The 15642-nt window shown below is 54.5% G+C and overlaps 1 protein-coding gene across 5 annotated transcripts in view; it reads right to left on the bottom strand.

Moving 5' to 3' along the window:
• Positions 1-10: 10 nt before the first annotated feature.
• CHAF1A (chromatin assembly factor 1 subunit A) overlaps positions 11-15642 on the bottom strand; it is a 41401-nt gene continuing 25769 nt past the window's right edge. For 4 of the 5 annotated variants that reach the window (XM_063701970.1, XM_031004260.3, XM_055371313.2 and 1 more), the window contains 7 exons: positions 15370-15538; positions 15188-15268; positions 14272-14364; positions 12707-12962; positions 11377-11846; positions 2574-2670; positions 1560-1999 (listed from right to left, as the gene is read on the bottom strand). In XM_063701970.1, coding sequence (XP_063558040.1) covers positions 1899-1999; positions 2574-2670; positions 11377-11846; positions 12707-12962; positions 14272-14364; positions 15188-15268; positions 15370-15538 — 1267 coding nt within the window. In that variant the 3' untranslated portion in view covers positions 1560-1898. Of the gene's footprint in view, positions 411-1559; positions 2000-2573; positions 2671-11376; positions 11847-12706; positions 12963-14271; positions 14365-15187; positions 15269-15369; positions 15539-15642 lie in introns of those variants that run through there. The other variant, XM_031004263.3, reaches the window with a different exon arrangement.

The raw sequence follows: 15642 nt of genomic DNA, 5'->3' as shown, positions 1-15642 counted from the left end.
AGAGTGGACAGCGTGGGGGTTGGGTGTGGCTCCCTGTCAAGGTGGGACCACGTGGATACCTGTTCTCAGGCCAGCACCTGGCCACAAGTGCCCGATGAGCCACCCACCTGGGGAGGAAGTCCCGTGCGCTAGGGGAGGCTGTGCTGTGCCCACAAAGGCCCAGTCCCTACAAGGGAGGCGAGTGCTGTCACAGGCCTGGCTTCCCTGCGGCCAGAGGGACAGGGTGTCCTGAGACGGCCACATCGTATTCCTGGAACCTGCAGATACGCAACTTCACCTGGCAAGAGGGGCTTGGCGGGTATGATGAAAGATCTGGAGCTGGGAGATGATCCTGGGTGGTCCGGGACCCAGTGTCCTCACAAGAGGTGGCAGGAGGGTGAATCAGAGAGACTGGAAGAGGCTGCGCGTGGCTGTGAAGGTGGAGGAAGGGACCCCGAGCTGAGGGATGCGGCGCCTCTGAGCACTGGGAAAGTCTCCAGGAGGGCCTGGTCCTGCCCACAGCTTGATGTTAGCCTGGCGGAGCATGTGTGCACTCTGACCCCCAACCTGTGAGATGGTGACTTGCTTTAAGCCACCAGGTTTGTGGTACAGCAGCCCCAGGAGACACAGGGACTCTGCCCTGCAGTGTGGAAGGCATGTGTGCCCCGGCCCCACTGCTGACTTGGGGATGCAGGTCTGCACCTGGGGGAGGTGCCCAGGGCCTATGCTCGTGCCCCTGACCTTGCATTGGTCCCTCCCTCGCCCCCGGCACTGCCCCAGCTGGTGTGGGCACCCGGCCTGTTGAGAACGGAGGCTGTCACTCCAGTCCTGCATCCTGCAGGCTCCAGGACCTGACTCTGGGTTGTCGGGAGCCCCTGTAAAGCTCATCAAAGGTGTGGCACAAGGGCAGCCTCTACTTCAGGCACAGCCGAATCCTGCTTCCCAGCAGGAAGGCCTGGCCTGGGTGCCCTGCCGTCCCTGACTGGGTGGATGGAGGTAGCTGACACTTTTCCCACATGGGGTTCCCTGAAGGGGAGCTTAGGACTTCAGGTGGGGTGTGGCTGGGAAGAGCAGGACTGGCGAGTGTGACCCTCCCCGTGGCTGCGTGTGCTCTGAGCTGCTCAGTACCACAGCGGCTGTCGCCCATCCTCCCTCAGGGACAGTGTGGATAAAGCCCACTCAACCTGGGGCGGGGAGGAGGTCACCTTCTAGCTTCAGCACTCGCAAAAGATGCACCTGACCTAGGGGTGGGCTCTCACAAAGCCTCAGACTCGAAGCCAAACTCGGCTCCCAGCAGCTCCGGGTTCAGGAAGGTGACCCTAGCAGGTCTCCGGGAACACCCTCTCCTAACCCCCCAACCCGGGGCAGGAGGGATCGCTGGACAGAAGCACGTGCGGAAAAACCCGCACCTTGACCCAGGTCAGCCTGGTATGAGGATGACTTAGTGACAAACAGATGGGATGGTGCTGTTGCAGGGCACAAGGCTGGCCCCAGACACCAGGCACCACATGGGGCCGGGCCATGGGCAAGGCGCACTCTCAGAAAAACACAATGTTTTCAGAAAAGACAGACAGAGCAGCTCAGGGCTAGAGAATAAGTTTATACACTGCCTCGTTAGGTCCAGGCGCTTCAATTCATTTACAAGTATTGGATTCCACGCCTGCTCCTGTGCCCGCAGGCTTCCCCAATAGGCCAGCAATCTCAATAATGCTTTATTAAAGGGCAGATTCATATGCGGCTCTTGGGGGAATTTTTACAAATATCAAAGGAACTAATCCAGCATCCTATATAGAACTCTGCACACCTTGGGGAGGTCCGTGAAGCAGGACAAAGTGCTCTTTACACAGGAATTGAGTCGGTTCAAGTATCTGCTCTGTGGGGAGGACACCCTAAGCGTTCTACATACGTCACCCCTGCTCTCAGGATGCGCCCAGTGGGCTCGCGGTCAGGGTGGCCTTGCCGGTGTCCACCCCCACACCACCCCCAGCTCCGGAAGCGACTCCACACGGGGCTTGGACCTCTGCAGGGCAAGAGAGGGAGGGTCTTGAGCTGGCTGGGCCCTCTGGGGGAAGACCCCACCCTGCTGCCTCATGGGACTTGCAACAACCCCAGGGCGGGACCCTCTACCTGACAGTGGGGACAGGCAGAGGCTGGGGTGTTGTGCCTCTTCTAGAGGTGACCTGCTCACCTGCTCTCAGGTTGACCCTGCCTGCCCCCCACCACCCGGGCACACTCCTCCCACGCAGCCTGCTGCAGGGCCTCTGCACTTCCTCTTTGGTGAGTGCTCCAGAAATCCACCTGGCCCTCCCTTGCTGCCTCAGTGCAGCCTTCCCTGACCCCCATCTAACGTCACAACCACCTGAGACTCCCAGCATAGGCCCTTGTGGCTCTGTGGCCAGAACGGTGCCTGGCATGGTCAGCACCCACGTCCCAGCCCGCCCGAGGATGTGGCAGGGCAGGAGCCACTTCCAGCTGCAAGCCCACCTGGCTGCTCACAGTGGAGCTAGTCTTAGGCAGCCCCATCCCTTCTCTGTTGAGGTTTACCTCCAGCGCCCACCTCACCAGTGCGTTCTGCTATCTACAGCCCTTCTCACCCGCAGCATCCGGGACATCCACGATCATACAGTCGCCCTCCTCCTCTTCCTCCTCCTCCGTGTCTGCCTGGAAGCCGTCCATGTCCTCAGCACCAATCTGGACAGACAGGGTACACGGCCATCAGCACTGCAGGCAGCAGCCACCCTGGTGCCAGTGCGGTAGCGGGGGGGCCTCCGCAGGTGTGACACCTTCCTCCCACCCCCAACACTGAAGGAAACCAACATCCAGAACCCAATTTGGTAATAAACTGTCCAAATGTGAGAGGTTTATTCAAGAGGCCACAACCAGAGAACCTTGGGGGTTCCCCTGAAATGAACTGGGTTCAGACCTCCAAAAACAGCCATCATTGCCAACTGCAGAATAATTTCCAGTCAGTGACAGGCCGCATACCTGATAGTGGCCCCATCAGATTACAACTGTATTTATTTATTTTTATTTTATTTGAGACGGAGTCTCGCTCTGTTGCCCAGGCTGGAGTGCAGTGGCGCGATCTCGACTCACTGCAAGCTCCGCCTCCAGGATTCACGCCATTCTCCTGCCTCAGCCTCCTGAGTAGCTGGGACTACAGGCGCCTGACACCACGCCCAGTTTGTATTTTTAGTAGAGACGGGGTTTCATCGTGTTAGCCAGGATGGTCTCGATCTCCTGACCTCGTGATCCGCCCGCCTCAGCCTCCCAAAGTGCTGGGATTACAGGTGTGAGCCACCATGCCTGGCCTTTATTTTTTATTTTTGAGACGGGAGTTTCACTCTGTCACCGAGGCTGGAGTGCAGTGGCACAATCTCAGCTCACTGCAACCTCCGCCTCCCGGGTTCAAGCGATTCTCGTTCTTCAGCCTCCTGAGTAGCTGGGATTACAGGTGTATGCCATCATGCCCAGCTAATTTTTGTATTTTTAGTAGAGACGGGGTTTCACCATGTTGGTCAAGCTGGTCTCAGACTCCTGACCTTATGATCTACCCACCTCGGCCTCCCAAAGTCCTGGGATTACAGACAACTGTATTTTTACTTAATATATACATATTTTGAGACAGAGTCTTGCCGTATGTCCAGGCTGGAGTGCAGTGGTGCGATCTTGGCTCACTGCAACCTCTGACTCCCAGGTTCAAGCAATTTTCCTGCCTCAGCCTCCCATGCAGCTGGGATTACAGCCACCTGCCACCACACCCGGCTAATTTTTCTATTTTTAGTAGAGATGGGGTTTCACCATGTTGCCAGGCTGGTCTCGAATTCTTGACCTGAAGTGATCCGCCCAACCTCCACCTCCCAAAGTGCTGGGATTACAGGCATGAGCTACAGCCCCAGCCACAACTATATTTTTGCTGTGCCTCTTTTTCTTTTTTTTAACAGGTGCCCGCCACTACGCCCAGCTAATCTTTTGTATTTTTAGTACAGACGGGGTTTCACCATGTTGGCCAGGCTGGTCTCGAACTCCTGACCTCAGGATTCGCCCACGTCAGCCTCCCAAAGTGCTGGGATTACAGGCATGAGCCACCGCACCTGGCCTTTGCTGTGCCTTTTCTATGTTAAAGACACAAATACCACTGGGTTACAAGTGCCTGCAGGATTGAGCTGTTAGTCACCTGCTGCACAGGTCCACAGCTCAGGAGCCCTGGGCTATGTACCACACGGCCCAGGCGTGTGGCAGGCTGTCCATCTAGGATGTGTAAGAGCAACCTAGCCCATCAACACAACCATGAAATTGCCTGAGGACACCTCTCAGAACACGTCCCTGACGTGAAGTGATGACTGTGACTTGTGAATTATTATTATTATTATTTTTTTAGACCTCGACTCACTGCAAATTCCACCTCCTGGGTTCACACCATTCTCCTGCCTCAGCCTCCTGAGAAGATGGGACTACAGGCACCCACCATCACGCCCAGCTAATTTTTTTTTTTAAGTAGAGACAAGGGGGTGTCACTATGTTGCCCAGGCTGGTCTCAACCTGGGCTCAAGCCATCCTTCCACCTCGGCCTCCTAAAGTGCTGGGATGACAAGGTGTGAGCCACCGCACCTGGCCCTAGTAAGATTCCTGAGCTGTTTCCATTTGCTTTCACCAAAGGAGAAAGACAGGATGCGTAGAGGCCAACATGAGCCTCCACGTCAGTGCTTACCCTCTCTGTGCATGAACACAAGCCCATCCCAGGACAGACAGCCACACTTATTTCAGTAGGGAGGATAGTCCTCAAAAAATTCCAGGAATTCTTCCTCTACAAAAACCTAGAAAAGTGACCGCACAGCAACACAACGGTCAGGCCATAGACTGGTTTCGTGGGCTGTCATGTAAGAGCACAGCGCCTGGCCAGGCAGACTGGGTTCCTACCGTAGCCTCATCAATTCCTGGGTAGGGGCTCCCCTCCTGGATCCTCTCTTCAGTGGCTGGGAGCCCAGGCTGTCCCTCTCCCCAGGCAGCATGGGTTGACCCTGTGAGGACACAGGAGAAACAGTCTTGCTCTGTCACCCAGGCTGGGGTGCACTGGTGCAATCACAGGTAACTGTACCCTTCAACTCCTGGTCTCAAGTGATACTCCTGCCTCAGCCTCCCAAAGTGCTGGGATTACAGGCATGAGCCACTGAGCCTGGCCTACGGCCATTTTCAACTACCTTTTTGAAAGAATAGTTAAGCAAAGAAGAGTCTAAGAGTCCCCTGTAGATGCTGCTGAGGAGGGACATTCTGATCTGGAGGTGTCTGGGGACGTTAAACAAAAGAACACGCCAATTTCTTCAGAGCCACCTCAAGTCACTGGGCCCTCCCTCCACACAGGAGATGCGTTGACACACTAGGCTTTTCTTGGATCCAAAATTTTTCAGAGCAATCACCACTCTTCACCCTCTAGGCTGAAGACAGGATTTAACACATAACACCGAGTCCCACTGTGCTGAGAGCTGCCGGCAGCTTGCTTCACGGGGACAGCTGTCATCTCACCAGCAGCACTGCAAGTGCTAAACACAGACACAGAGGAGCGCAGACTACGGAAAACAGGAGTCAGAAAAACGTTTAACGACTACATGGGATGAAGATGGTGTCACTAACATCTGTGCCTTTTTGTCTCTTTTTTTTTCTTTTCTGAGACGCAGACTTGCTCTGTTGCCCGGGCTGGAGTGCAGTGGCACAATCTCAGCTCAACTGCAACCTCCACCTCCTGAGTTCAAGTGATTCTCCTGCCTCAGCCTCCTGAGTAGCTGGGATTACAGGCATGCACCACCATGCTCAGCTAATTTTTGTATTTTTAGAGACGGGGTTTCACCATGTCGGCCAGGCTGGTCTCGAACTCCTGGCCTCTCAAGTGATCCGCCTGCCTCGGTCTCCTAAAGTTTTGTGATTACAAGCGTGAGCCACTGCACCCAGCCATCTATGCTTTTTTTTTGAGACAGAATCCCGCTCTGTTGCCCAGGCTGGAGTGCAGTGGCGCGATCTCGGCTCACCAAAAGCTCCGCCTCCCAGGTTCATGCCATTCTCCTGCCTCAGCCTCCCGAGTAGCTGGGACTACAGGCACCCGCCACCACGCCTGGCTAATTTTTTGTATTTTTAGTAGAGATGGGTTTCACCATGTTAATCAGGATGGTCTTAATCTCCTGACCTTGTGAGCCACCCACCTCGGCCTCCCAAAGTGCTGGGATTACAGGCATGAGCCACCACACCCGGCCATCTATGCTTCTTTAGTTTTATTTTGATCACATAATGTTTTGTTGGCAAGGGCAAACACATCCTTCACTGTATTTTAAAATTTTTAAATAAAACGGAGGCCCGAAGAGTTGAGGTGTCCTAGGGCTTCACAGATACATGGCACTTCACCCCACTAGGTCAGAATGCCTTATGAATATCTCTTTTGAGCTCTAAGTAAAAAGATTTAAAGACTCCCTGGCTCAGGTCTGTAATCCCAGCACTTTGGGAGGCCGAGGCAGGTGGATTGCTTGAGCCCACGAGTCCAAAGACCAGCCTGGGCAACACAGCAGGACCCAATATCTACAAAACAAAACAAAACAAAACAAAAAAACCTCTTCTTGCATGAACATGGATGAAGCTGGGAACCATTATCCCCAGCAAACTAACGCAGGCACAGAAAACCAAATATCACATGTTCTCACTTATAAGAACATGTGGACACAAAGAGGGGAACAACAGACACTGGAGCCTATGTGACGGTGGGAGGGAGAAATTTAGAAAAAAATACCTTAGTACCCAATAAATCATCTATACACCAAACCCCCGTGACAAGAGTTTGCCAACCTGCACATGTACCCCTGAACCTAAAATAATAAAGGGCAACAGGGCAAGACCCTGTTTCTAATTTAACAACAAGAAAAGATGCTGGGCGCGGTGGCTCACGCCTGTAATCCTAGCACTTTGGGAGGCCGAGGCGGGCAGATCACAAGGTCAGGAGATTGGGACCATCCTGGCTAACACAGTGAAACCCCGTCTCTATTAAAAAAATACAAAAAATTAGCCGGGCGTGGTGGCAGGCGCCTGTAGTCCCACCTACTTGGGAGGCTGAGGCAGGAGAATGGCGTGAACCCAGGAGGTGGAGCCTGCAGTGAGCTGAGATCGCACCACTGCACTCCAGCCTGGGTGACAGAGCAAGACTCCGTCAGAATAAAATAAAATAAAAAAAAATAAAATAAAAAAGATGAAAACTTTCAAATTGGGAAAAAAAGTGTAACCGAGTAAAAAATATGGATGTACACCACTTGCAGATGAACGGCTTATCCCTCCCCTTGGGTGCAGAAGCATCAGTCAGCAGCTTTATTAAATGCCAGGAGGCTGGAGAGAGGATCGCTAGAGCTCAGGAGTTGGAGACCAGCCTGCGCAACATAGACCCTGTCTCTACAGAATATCTGAAAATTAGTTGGGCATGGTAGCACGTGCCTCTATACTCCCAGCTCCTTAGGAAGCTGAGGCAGGAGGATCACTTGCGCCCAGGAGTGGAGGCTGCGGTGAGCTGTGACTGCACCATTGCATTCCGGCCTAGGTAACAGAGTGAGACCCTGTCAAAAAAAAACCAGAGGATGCCAGGGCACATGTCCCATCTGGGCTCATGTGCTTCCACAGCCCCACCTTTGGGTCCCACCTGTGTGCCCCTCCCCACACAGGCTCTGAAAAAAAACACAGGACCAGACCCTGCTCCCCAGGGACGTTTATGTCCCAAACTGCAGGAGGTTCAGGGGTGGGGGTTAAGCATCAAGCTGGGCCTGGGTCTCCATTCCTTCACGTGTGACCTTCGTGCGTCCGCTGCACTGCTGAGCCCCAGGAGGCCCTCACCTGTGCCACACAGCAGAGGCCACCAATCACGCGCATGTGGCCACCACTGCCATCCATTAGCAGGTGAGATGCTGTGTTTTGCTAACTCCAAGGCCCACCCAACCTCTCTGACCCACTCTAGTTAAACTGGGTGCACCCTTCTTTCCTTGTGGTTAGGGATGATAACCAGGCACTCACTGCCCCTGAAGCACAGTAACTCTGATGTGGTGCTGGGCACATGGGGCTCAGGGCGCCATTTTCCGGGTGGGGAAACATGGGTTCCACATGTTGACAAGGAGCAAGAGCAGTGTTTGGGAGGACCGGGGGCGGGGCACTGCACCCCAGCTGGGAGAGGCAGCTGCTGCATCAAATCAGTGGAGAGGGGTGGGGAAGGAGGCCGTCCAGGGCCTGGACTACTGTGTGGAGCATGAGGAGACCCCAAAGGAACATCTGAGGGACACAGGGGTTCCCAGGGGAGGGCTGATCGGCAAAGGCCCTGGAAAACTGCTTGCATAGTGACACAACCAGATAGTACCTTCCCGCCCCGATCATTATCAGGCTGGGGAGCTCTGGTTCCCTCTAAGGCTGTTCAGGTGACCAAGGAAAGGCACTGCTCACACAGGGCTTGAACAAAGAATGCGTCCAGCAAAGCTCTGTGTGGGGGCCTCCTGCGGCCCCAGCTCCAATGCACTGAGCTTCCCACGGCGCCAAGCCGCCTCCACAGAGCCAGGGGAACTATGCACATGACACACTGTACAGGGACAGAGGCTCTAGGGAGTGCCAGGAACAGTTTCAGTCGTAGCCCTGGACCCTTTGGGATGTTATGATGGCCCCTCCTGCTGTGACAGCTGAGGGAGATTCACAGCATATTAAGGCCCATGGCTGTGTGCTGGCAGCAGGGAGATGGCTGAGCATCATCTCAGGAGCCATTTCTCTCGCCTCCCTGCCCCTAACGACCACCTTTTCTTTTCTTTCTTTTTTTTGGGGGGACTAGAATCTTGCTGTGTTGCCCAGGCTAGAGTACAATGGCGTGGTCTCGGCTCACTGCAACCTCCACCTCCTGGGTTCAAGCGATTCTCCTGCCTCAACCTCCCGAGTAGCTGAGATTACAGGCACCTGCCACCATGCCCAGCTAATTTTTGTATTTTTAGTAGAGACAGGGTTTCACCATGTTGGCCAGGATGGTCTCGAACTCCTGACTTCAGGTGATCTGCCCGCCTTGGCCTCCCGAAGTGCTGGGATTATAGGCGTGAGCCACTGTGCCCAGCCAACGACCACCTTTAACATCAGAGAAGAGGATGCAAGCTGGGGCCGGGGGTTATCCACTGTCTTGCTCCTTGTCCCAAGTCTCTGAAAACCTGTAACTCCATCAGATCGTGGCCTTGAAGGAAAGCCCAAGGTTCACAGGGACAGATAGGTCTGCGTTAAGTGTAGAAATTAGAAATCAAACTCAGGGAGCCAGGCACGGTGGCTCATACCTATAATCCCAGTACTTTGGGAGGCAAAGGCAGGGGGATTGCTTAAGCCCAGGAGTTGGGGACCAGCCTGGGCAACATGGTGAAACCCTGTTTCTACAGAAAATTAGCTGGGTGTGGTGGCATGCACCTGTAGTCCCTCTCAGCTACTCAGGAGGCTAAGGTGGGAGGATCGCCTGAGCCTGGGGAGGTCAAGGCTGCAGTGAGTGGTGATCACGCCACTGCACTACCGACTAGGCAACAGAGTAAGACCCCTGACTCAAAAAAAGGCCAGGACAGGCGTGGTGGCTCACGCCTGTAATCACAGCACTTTGGAAGGCTAAGGCGGGCGGATCACGAGGTCAGGAGATTGAGACCACGGTAAAACCCCGTCTCTACTAAAAATACAAAAAATTAGCCGGGCGTGGTGGCGGGCACCTGTAGTCCCAGCTACTCGGGAGGCTGAGCCAGAAGAATGGCGTGAACCCGGGAGGCGGAGCTTGCAGTGAGCCCAGATCACACCACTGCACTCCAGCCCGGGCAACAGCGCGAGACTGTCTCAAAAAAAAAAAAAGAGAAACTCACTTCCGAACACTGTGTGGTAAGGACAAAAAGTATGCAATGAACGTTAATAAAGCCGATCTATGGCCAGGGGTGGGTGCCAGGGGCCACTGGCTCTCTGGGCATGAGAGTTTCTTAAGACCAGGCAGTGCCCCAATCACACACCCTACGGCTCCATGCGCTTGTGCCTCCGAGGCACCCATAAGGCTGGAATCACACAGCCATTCATTCCCCTTACAGGCTCCTGTCTATGCCTTACACCGGGCGGTGTTCTGCATATACCTGTGTCTGAGAGACCGATCAGAGTGCCTGGAGCACAGTAAGTGCTTAATAACTGTGCTTGAATGCAAAATTCAAGAACCGCTGAACACAAATAAAAATGCTACCACATGGAATATTATTCAGTGTGAAAAAAAAAAAGAGCTATCAAGCCACGAACAGACATGGAGGAACTGTCAATGCATACTGCCAAGTCAAAGGAGTCACACACGATGCGATTCCAGCTACAGGGCAATCTGGAAAAGGCTGATCCACGGAGATAGAGAGGTTGGTGATTTCCAAGGGATTGGACGGGCAGAGCACAGGGGCCTTTCAGTGGGGAGAAGCCTCTTTGTTTAAAACAATAAAGGTAGACGCACAGCATCCAACATTCATTCAAATCACAGAACCCTCAACACCAGCAACAAACCCTAGTGGTGGTGATAAATCAACGAAGGTGCGTTTTATGTATTTATTTTTAGAGACAAGGTCTTGCTCTGTCGCCCAGGTTGCAGTGCAGTGGCATGATCATAGCTCACTGCAGCCTCAATCTCCTAGGCTCCAGCAATCCTCCCGCCTTAGCCTCCTGAGTAGCTGAGACTACAGGTGCACGCCACTGCTTGGCTAATTTAAAAATTTTTTCTTATAGAGATGGGGTTTTGCCATGTTGCCCAGGCTGGTCTCCAACTCCCGGGCTCAAGTGATCCTCCCGCCTCAGCCTCCCAAAGTGCTGGGACTACAGGCGTGAGCCACAGTGCCTGGCCTGAGGTGCACTGATTGTAACCAATGCACCATTCTGGAAGGTGATGTTGGGTGGCTTGGCTTGGCTTTGGGGAAGGAGGTGTATGGGAACTTTCTGTACCTTCCAATCGATTTTGCTGTGACCCTAAAACTGCTCTAAGAGTAAAGTTATTTAAAAAACACAAAAACACCAGGCGAGGTGGCTCACGCCTGTAATCCCAGCACTTTGGGAGGATAAGGCAGACGGATCACGAGGTCAGGAGTTTGAGACCAGCCTGACCAACATGGTGAAACCCCGTCTCTACTAAAAATACAAAAATTAGCCAGGCGTGGTGGCGTACACCTGTAATCCCAGCTACTCAGGAGGCTAAGGCAGGAGAATCACTTGAATCCAGGAGGGAGGAGGTTGCAGTGAGCTGAGATTGCGCCACTGCACTCCAGCCTGGGTGACAGAGCAGGACTCCACCTCGAAAAAAAAAAAAACAACAAAAAACAAACAAAAAAAGAAAAGCCCCGCAGAGGCCCCCACCTGCCCACCCCACCTCACCTGGCCGTCGTGCCTGCGCTTCTTCATGAATTGGGTGATGCACATGCTGCCCGCTGACTTCCTCTTCAGCGAGACGGGAGTGCTCTGGCTGGGCCCCGTGGAGGGGATGCTGCCACTGTCCTCTTTGGGGGCCGAGGGCACCGAGGTCACGTAGCTCCACTGGCACGGCACGGGCAGGTGCTCCTGCTGGAAGCTCTGCAGCACCTGCGGGTGCACGTACCAGCACATCCTGAAGTCGGGCCGCTTCTCGTACACTGAGTTCTCGGAAATGAGCCGCTTGAGCCGGGACTTGGAGGGGATGGCGGCATCCTCGCTGGGGGTGGGGGTGTGCAGGTAGGTGGTGGAGGGGCTCCGCGGGCTGCCGGTGTGGTTGCTGAGCAGTCCCCGGCGGCAGTGCTCCTGAAACTCCCGGATGATGACCTTGCTCCCGTTCACATTGCCGTGCAGGAGCGGCAGCAGCTGGGCCAGGACTGGCAGGAGGGAACATGGGTGGACATGAGGCTTGGGGAGCCACCCATCACCACAGGCCAAAAAACAAAACACACACACAAGCTCATTGCCACTGAGGCTTGGGGCATGGCCAGCTTCGGGTATAGGTGGCCTCATGAGGGTGGGTGTAAGACAGGGCAGCACCTACGCACCTGCCCAGAAGTGAGCCTTGGCCGGGCACGTGTGTTGCCAGGGCTGACTTCAAATGCCTGCTGTTCCTACCCAAATGACTGCCCTGCTCTCCTTGTGTGCCATGGTCCCTCCCCAGTTTTTTGAGTTTTTTTTTTTTTAGACAGGGTCTTGCTCAGTCACCCAGGCTGGAGTGCAGTGGCAGGATCATGGCTCACTGTGGTCTGAAACTCCTAGGCTCAAGCAATCCTCCCACCTCAGCCTCTTGAGTAGCTGGGATCACAGGTGCGTGATATCACACCCAGGTAATTTTGCATTTTCTGCAGAGATGGGGTTTTGCCATGTTGCCCAGGATGGTGTCGAAGCACTAGGCTCAAGCGATCCTCCCACCTTGGCCTCCCAAAGTGCTGGCATCACAGGCATTAGCCGCTGTGCCCGGCCCTTCCCTGGCTTTTGAGAAAGCACAGCCCCCACTCCAGCACTCTCTGTGCCTGTGTCCTGGTTGATAAAACAAGCCAATTAAGGGACCTGCCTCGTCCTGCTGCTAGGGACATCACTGAACGTATGGACGTGTACAGGAAAAGGGCTGGCCTCTGTTATTTGTGGAAAGAACATTTGCATCACGGACCCACTAGCCTGTGACTCTTGCCCTCAGCCCTGGAATTAGCTGGGCCCAGGAACAGGTGGGTGGCCTGGCCCCGCCCACACTCACTCTGCTCATCTCTCCTCTCCCGCTTGGAGGCCTTGGGCGTCTGCTCCTCCCGGGCCGGCAGGGTCTCCAGGAAGCAGGCTGCGAACTGCTGCAGTACCTTCAGGTCATCGCCTGCGCAGTCTCTGTCAGCCGCCCACACGCAGCCGATCTTCACAGGTTGCAGGACGCGAAAGCGCTTCCCCTTAGCCAGGAACTCGTCCCACTCCTTGGCCTTCAGTTTCTGGCGGACCTTATGGTTCTCAGGGTCGGCACACTCCTTGTGGTTTAGAAAGCAGAAGTTTATCTGGGGTTCTTGCTCCCCTATGCCCGGGCACTCTTTTGAGGAACCAGTCCCCAGCCGGCTGGGGAGCAAGAGGAAAGGACAGGGGCGCAAAACTTCCCACAGTGTCAGGGCCAGGGCAGAGCACACCATGCGCTGGCTGCCCCTCTTCCAGATGGAATAATTCACACCTGGTCTCCTTTGGGAGCATCACAGATATTTCTGAACTCACCCATGAGGCCTCTTTTAACACCCCTCTGAATTTTCTGGTGAATGTGTGATCGTGGAGCCGTTTAACAGGGTTGGGTGTCTACCCACATGGCCCAGGCAGCTGGCAGACACATGCAGGGCCTGAGACCACTCTCTAACTGACAGTTCAGGCCTCGGTGGTCAGATATGCACAAGGAATGCCTAGGCCTCCAGTCCAACCATGAGACAGTCCCACCAAATCCCCACTTCCCAAACGACAGGCCTTCAAAACAAAACAGGACCAAAAACAACTTGCTTGAAAGAAAGTTCCTGCCGGGCTCGGTGGCTCATGCCTGTAATCCCAGCACTTTGGGAGGCTGAGGCGGGTGGATCACCGGAGGTCAGGAGTTCAAGACCAGCCTGGCCAACATAATGAACTCCCGTCTCTACTAAAAATACAAAAATTAGCCAGGTGTGGTGGCACACGCCTGTAGTCCCAGCTACTTGGGAGGCCGAGGCAGGAGAATTGCTTGAACCCGGGAGGCAGAGGTTGCAGTGAGCCAACACCGGGCCATTGCACTCCAGCCTGGGTAACAGAATGAGAATCCGTCTCAAGAAAAAAAAAAAAAAGAAAGTTCCACAACCTTATGGAATCTGGAAAGGGGTGGCAGGCAGGTTCGCCTGCAGAGACGTGGGCAATCTTCTGGAGAGATAGGGAAGTTCTGTTTTATTTCGGGCGGTGGTTGCCCACATTCACTTGATTGTTACGTCATCAAACTCAACACTTACAATGCACACGTCTTGCTGCATGCTGACTGTATGTCAGCTCGGGTGGTTTCCAGCCTTCTAACCTACAGACCATGGCCACGCTCCCTCACCAGGGTGTCTGCTCCTATGGCTCCCCTCGCTTGCAAGCTCCTCCTACGTCTGCCACCCTCCCAGGTAATACCAAGTTCAGGCCCAGCTGTTCCCACGAGTGAGCTTCCATGCTTGGAATGCAGTCCAAATCTCGTATGGTTGGGCTGGGACCCCCGTCACCCTCCCAGGTCAGGCCACTGAGCACCAGTCCAGAAATGAACTTTTGCTGAGCCGGTGACCTCCCACTTCACTCCCTCACCTCTGTCACACCTTCGTCCTCAGACAGGTACCCATGGGGCACAAAGAAACCATCGTCCTCATCTTCATCCTCTCCCATGTCGTCATCATCATCCTCAAAAGGAGAAAAAAAAGAGTTCATCAGATAGAAAAGCAGAGTGTGTGCCTTATTAAAAACAAAGTAGGCCAGGCGCAGTGGCTCACACCTCTAATCCCAGCACTTTGGGAGGCTGAGGTGGGCGGATCATCTGAAGTCAGGAGTTTGAGACCAGCCTGGCCAACATGGTAAAACTCTGTCTCTACTAAAAATACAAATCTTGGCTGGGCATGGTGGCACACACCTATAATCCCAGCTACTAGGGAGGCTGGGGCAGGACTATCACTTGAGCCTGGGAGGCAGAGGTTGCAGTGAGCCGAAATTGCGCCACTGCACTCCAGCCTGAGTGATAGAGTGAGACTCCATCTTAAAGAAACAAAAAAATGTAAGCTGTGAACATCTGCTTTGCATGGCCTCCCGACAGACACGGTGAGCATCGGCAGAAAGCCCACTAGGTCACAGCAGCTGGGCAGTCAGGAGGAAATGGTGTGCAGCAGCCCGGCAGGAGGCAAGAGGGGGCTGTGGGGCCAGGGTGCAGATGCGGACGGGCTCCCATCCCCAGCAGCCACGTGGGCGAGTGTCACCAGATGAGATTTTTCGAGAGAAGCTGGAAGTCTGGATGTTGAGGTGCGTTCAGGTTTCAGACCACACAGCAGGTCAAACACCAGCTGTCAGTGAGTGAACACAGCTGGGCTGCATCCTTAGCCCCTCACTGTGGGACAGGGACTCAAACACAAGCCGTGTGAGTGAAGACAGCTGGGGCACATCCTTAGCCCCTCACTGTGGGACAGGGACTCAAACACAAGCCGTGTGAGTGAAGACAGCTGGGGCACATCCTTACCCCCTCACTGTGGGACAGGGACTCCCCAGGCTCCTCTTCTTCCCACTCCTCATCACTGTCCACCTCATAGTCCAGGAGCTTCTGAGAAAAGAAACACATGGGACTCACAACTGCCTTTGGGGCTGGAGGAAAGGGGCACAGTGAGGAGGTACGGGGACGGAGGCACTCTGGGGCTAGCTCACCGTGTCCTGGGCCCAGGGGTCTCGCGCGCGGATGAGTGCCGTCTTCTTATTCCAGGTACCCCAGTAGGCAGGCCGGTGGTTCTCACAGAACTGCAGGAGCTTCATCCTGCCAAACTTCCTCCTCTCGGGAACACCGTCGCCCTTCCCACGCTCCACGATGACGACATCACTGAGAAGGAAAACCCCAGGCTCAGGATCACGCTGCCTTACAGACCTGCTCACAAACCTCCCGGGAACCTCCCTGTGAAGCTGGCCTAACAATTCTAGAAAGAT

This window comes from Gorilla gorilla, chromosome 20, assembly GCF_029281585.2.
Source record: "Gorilla gorilla gorilla isolate KB3781 chromosome 20, NHGRI_mGorGor1-v2.1_pri, whole genome shotgun sequence".
NCBI classification, from domain to species: domain Eukaryota; kingdom Metazoa; phylum Chordata; class Mammalia; order Primates; family Hominidae; genus Gorilla; species Gorilla gorilla.
This window is presented reverse-complemented; position numbering and strand designations above follow the sequence as displayed.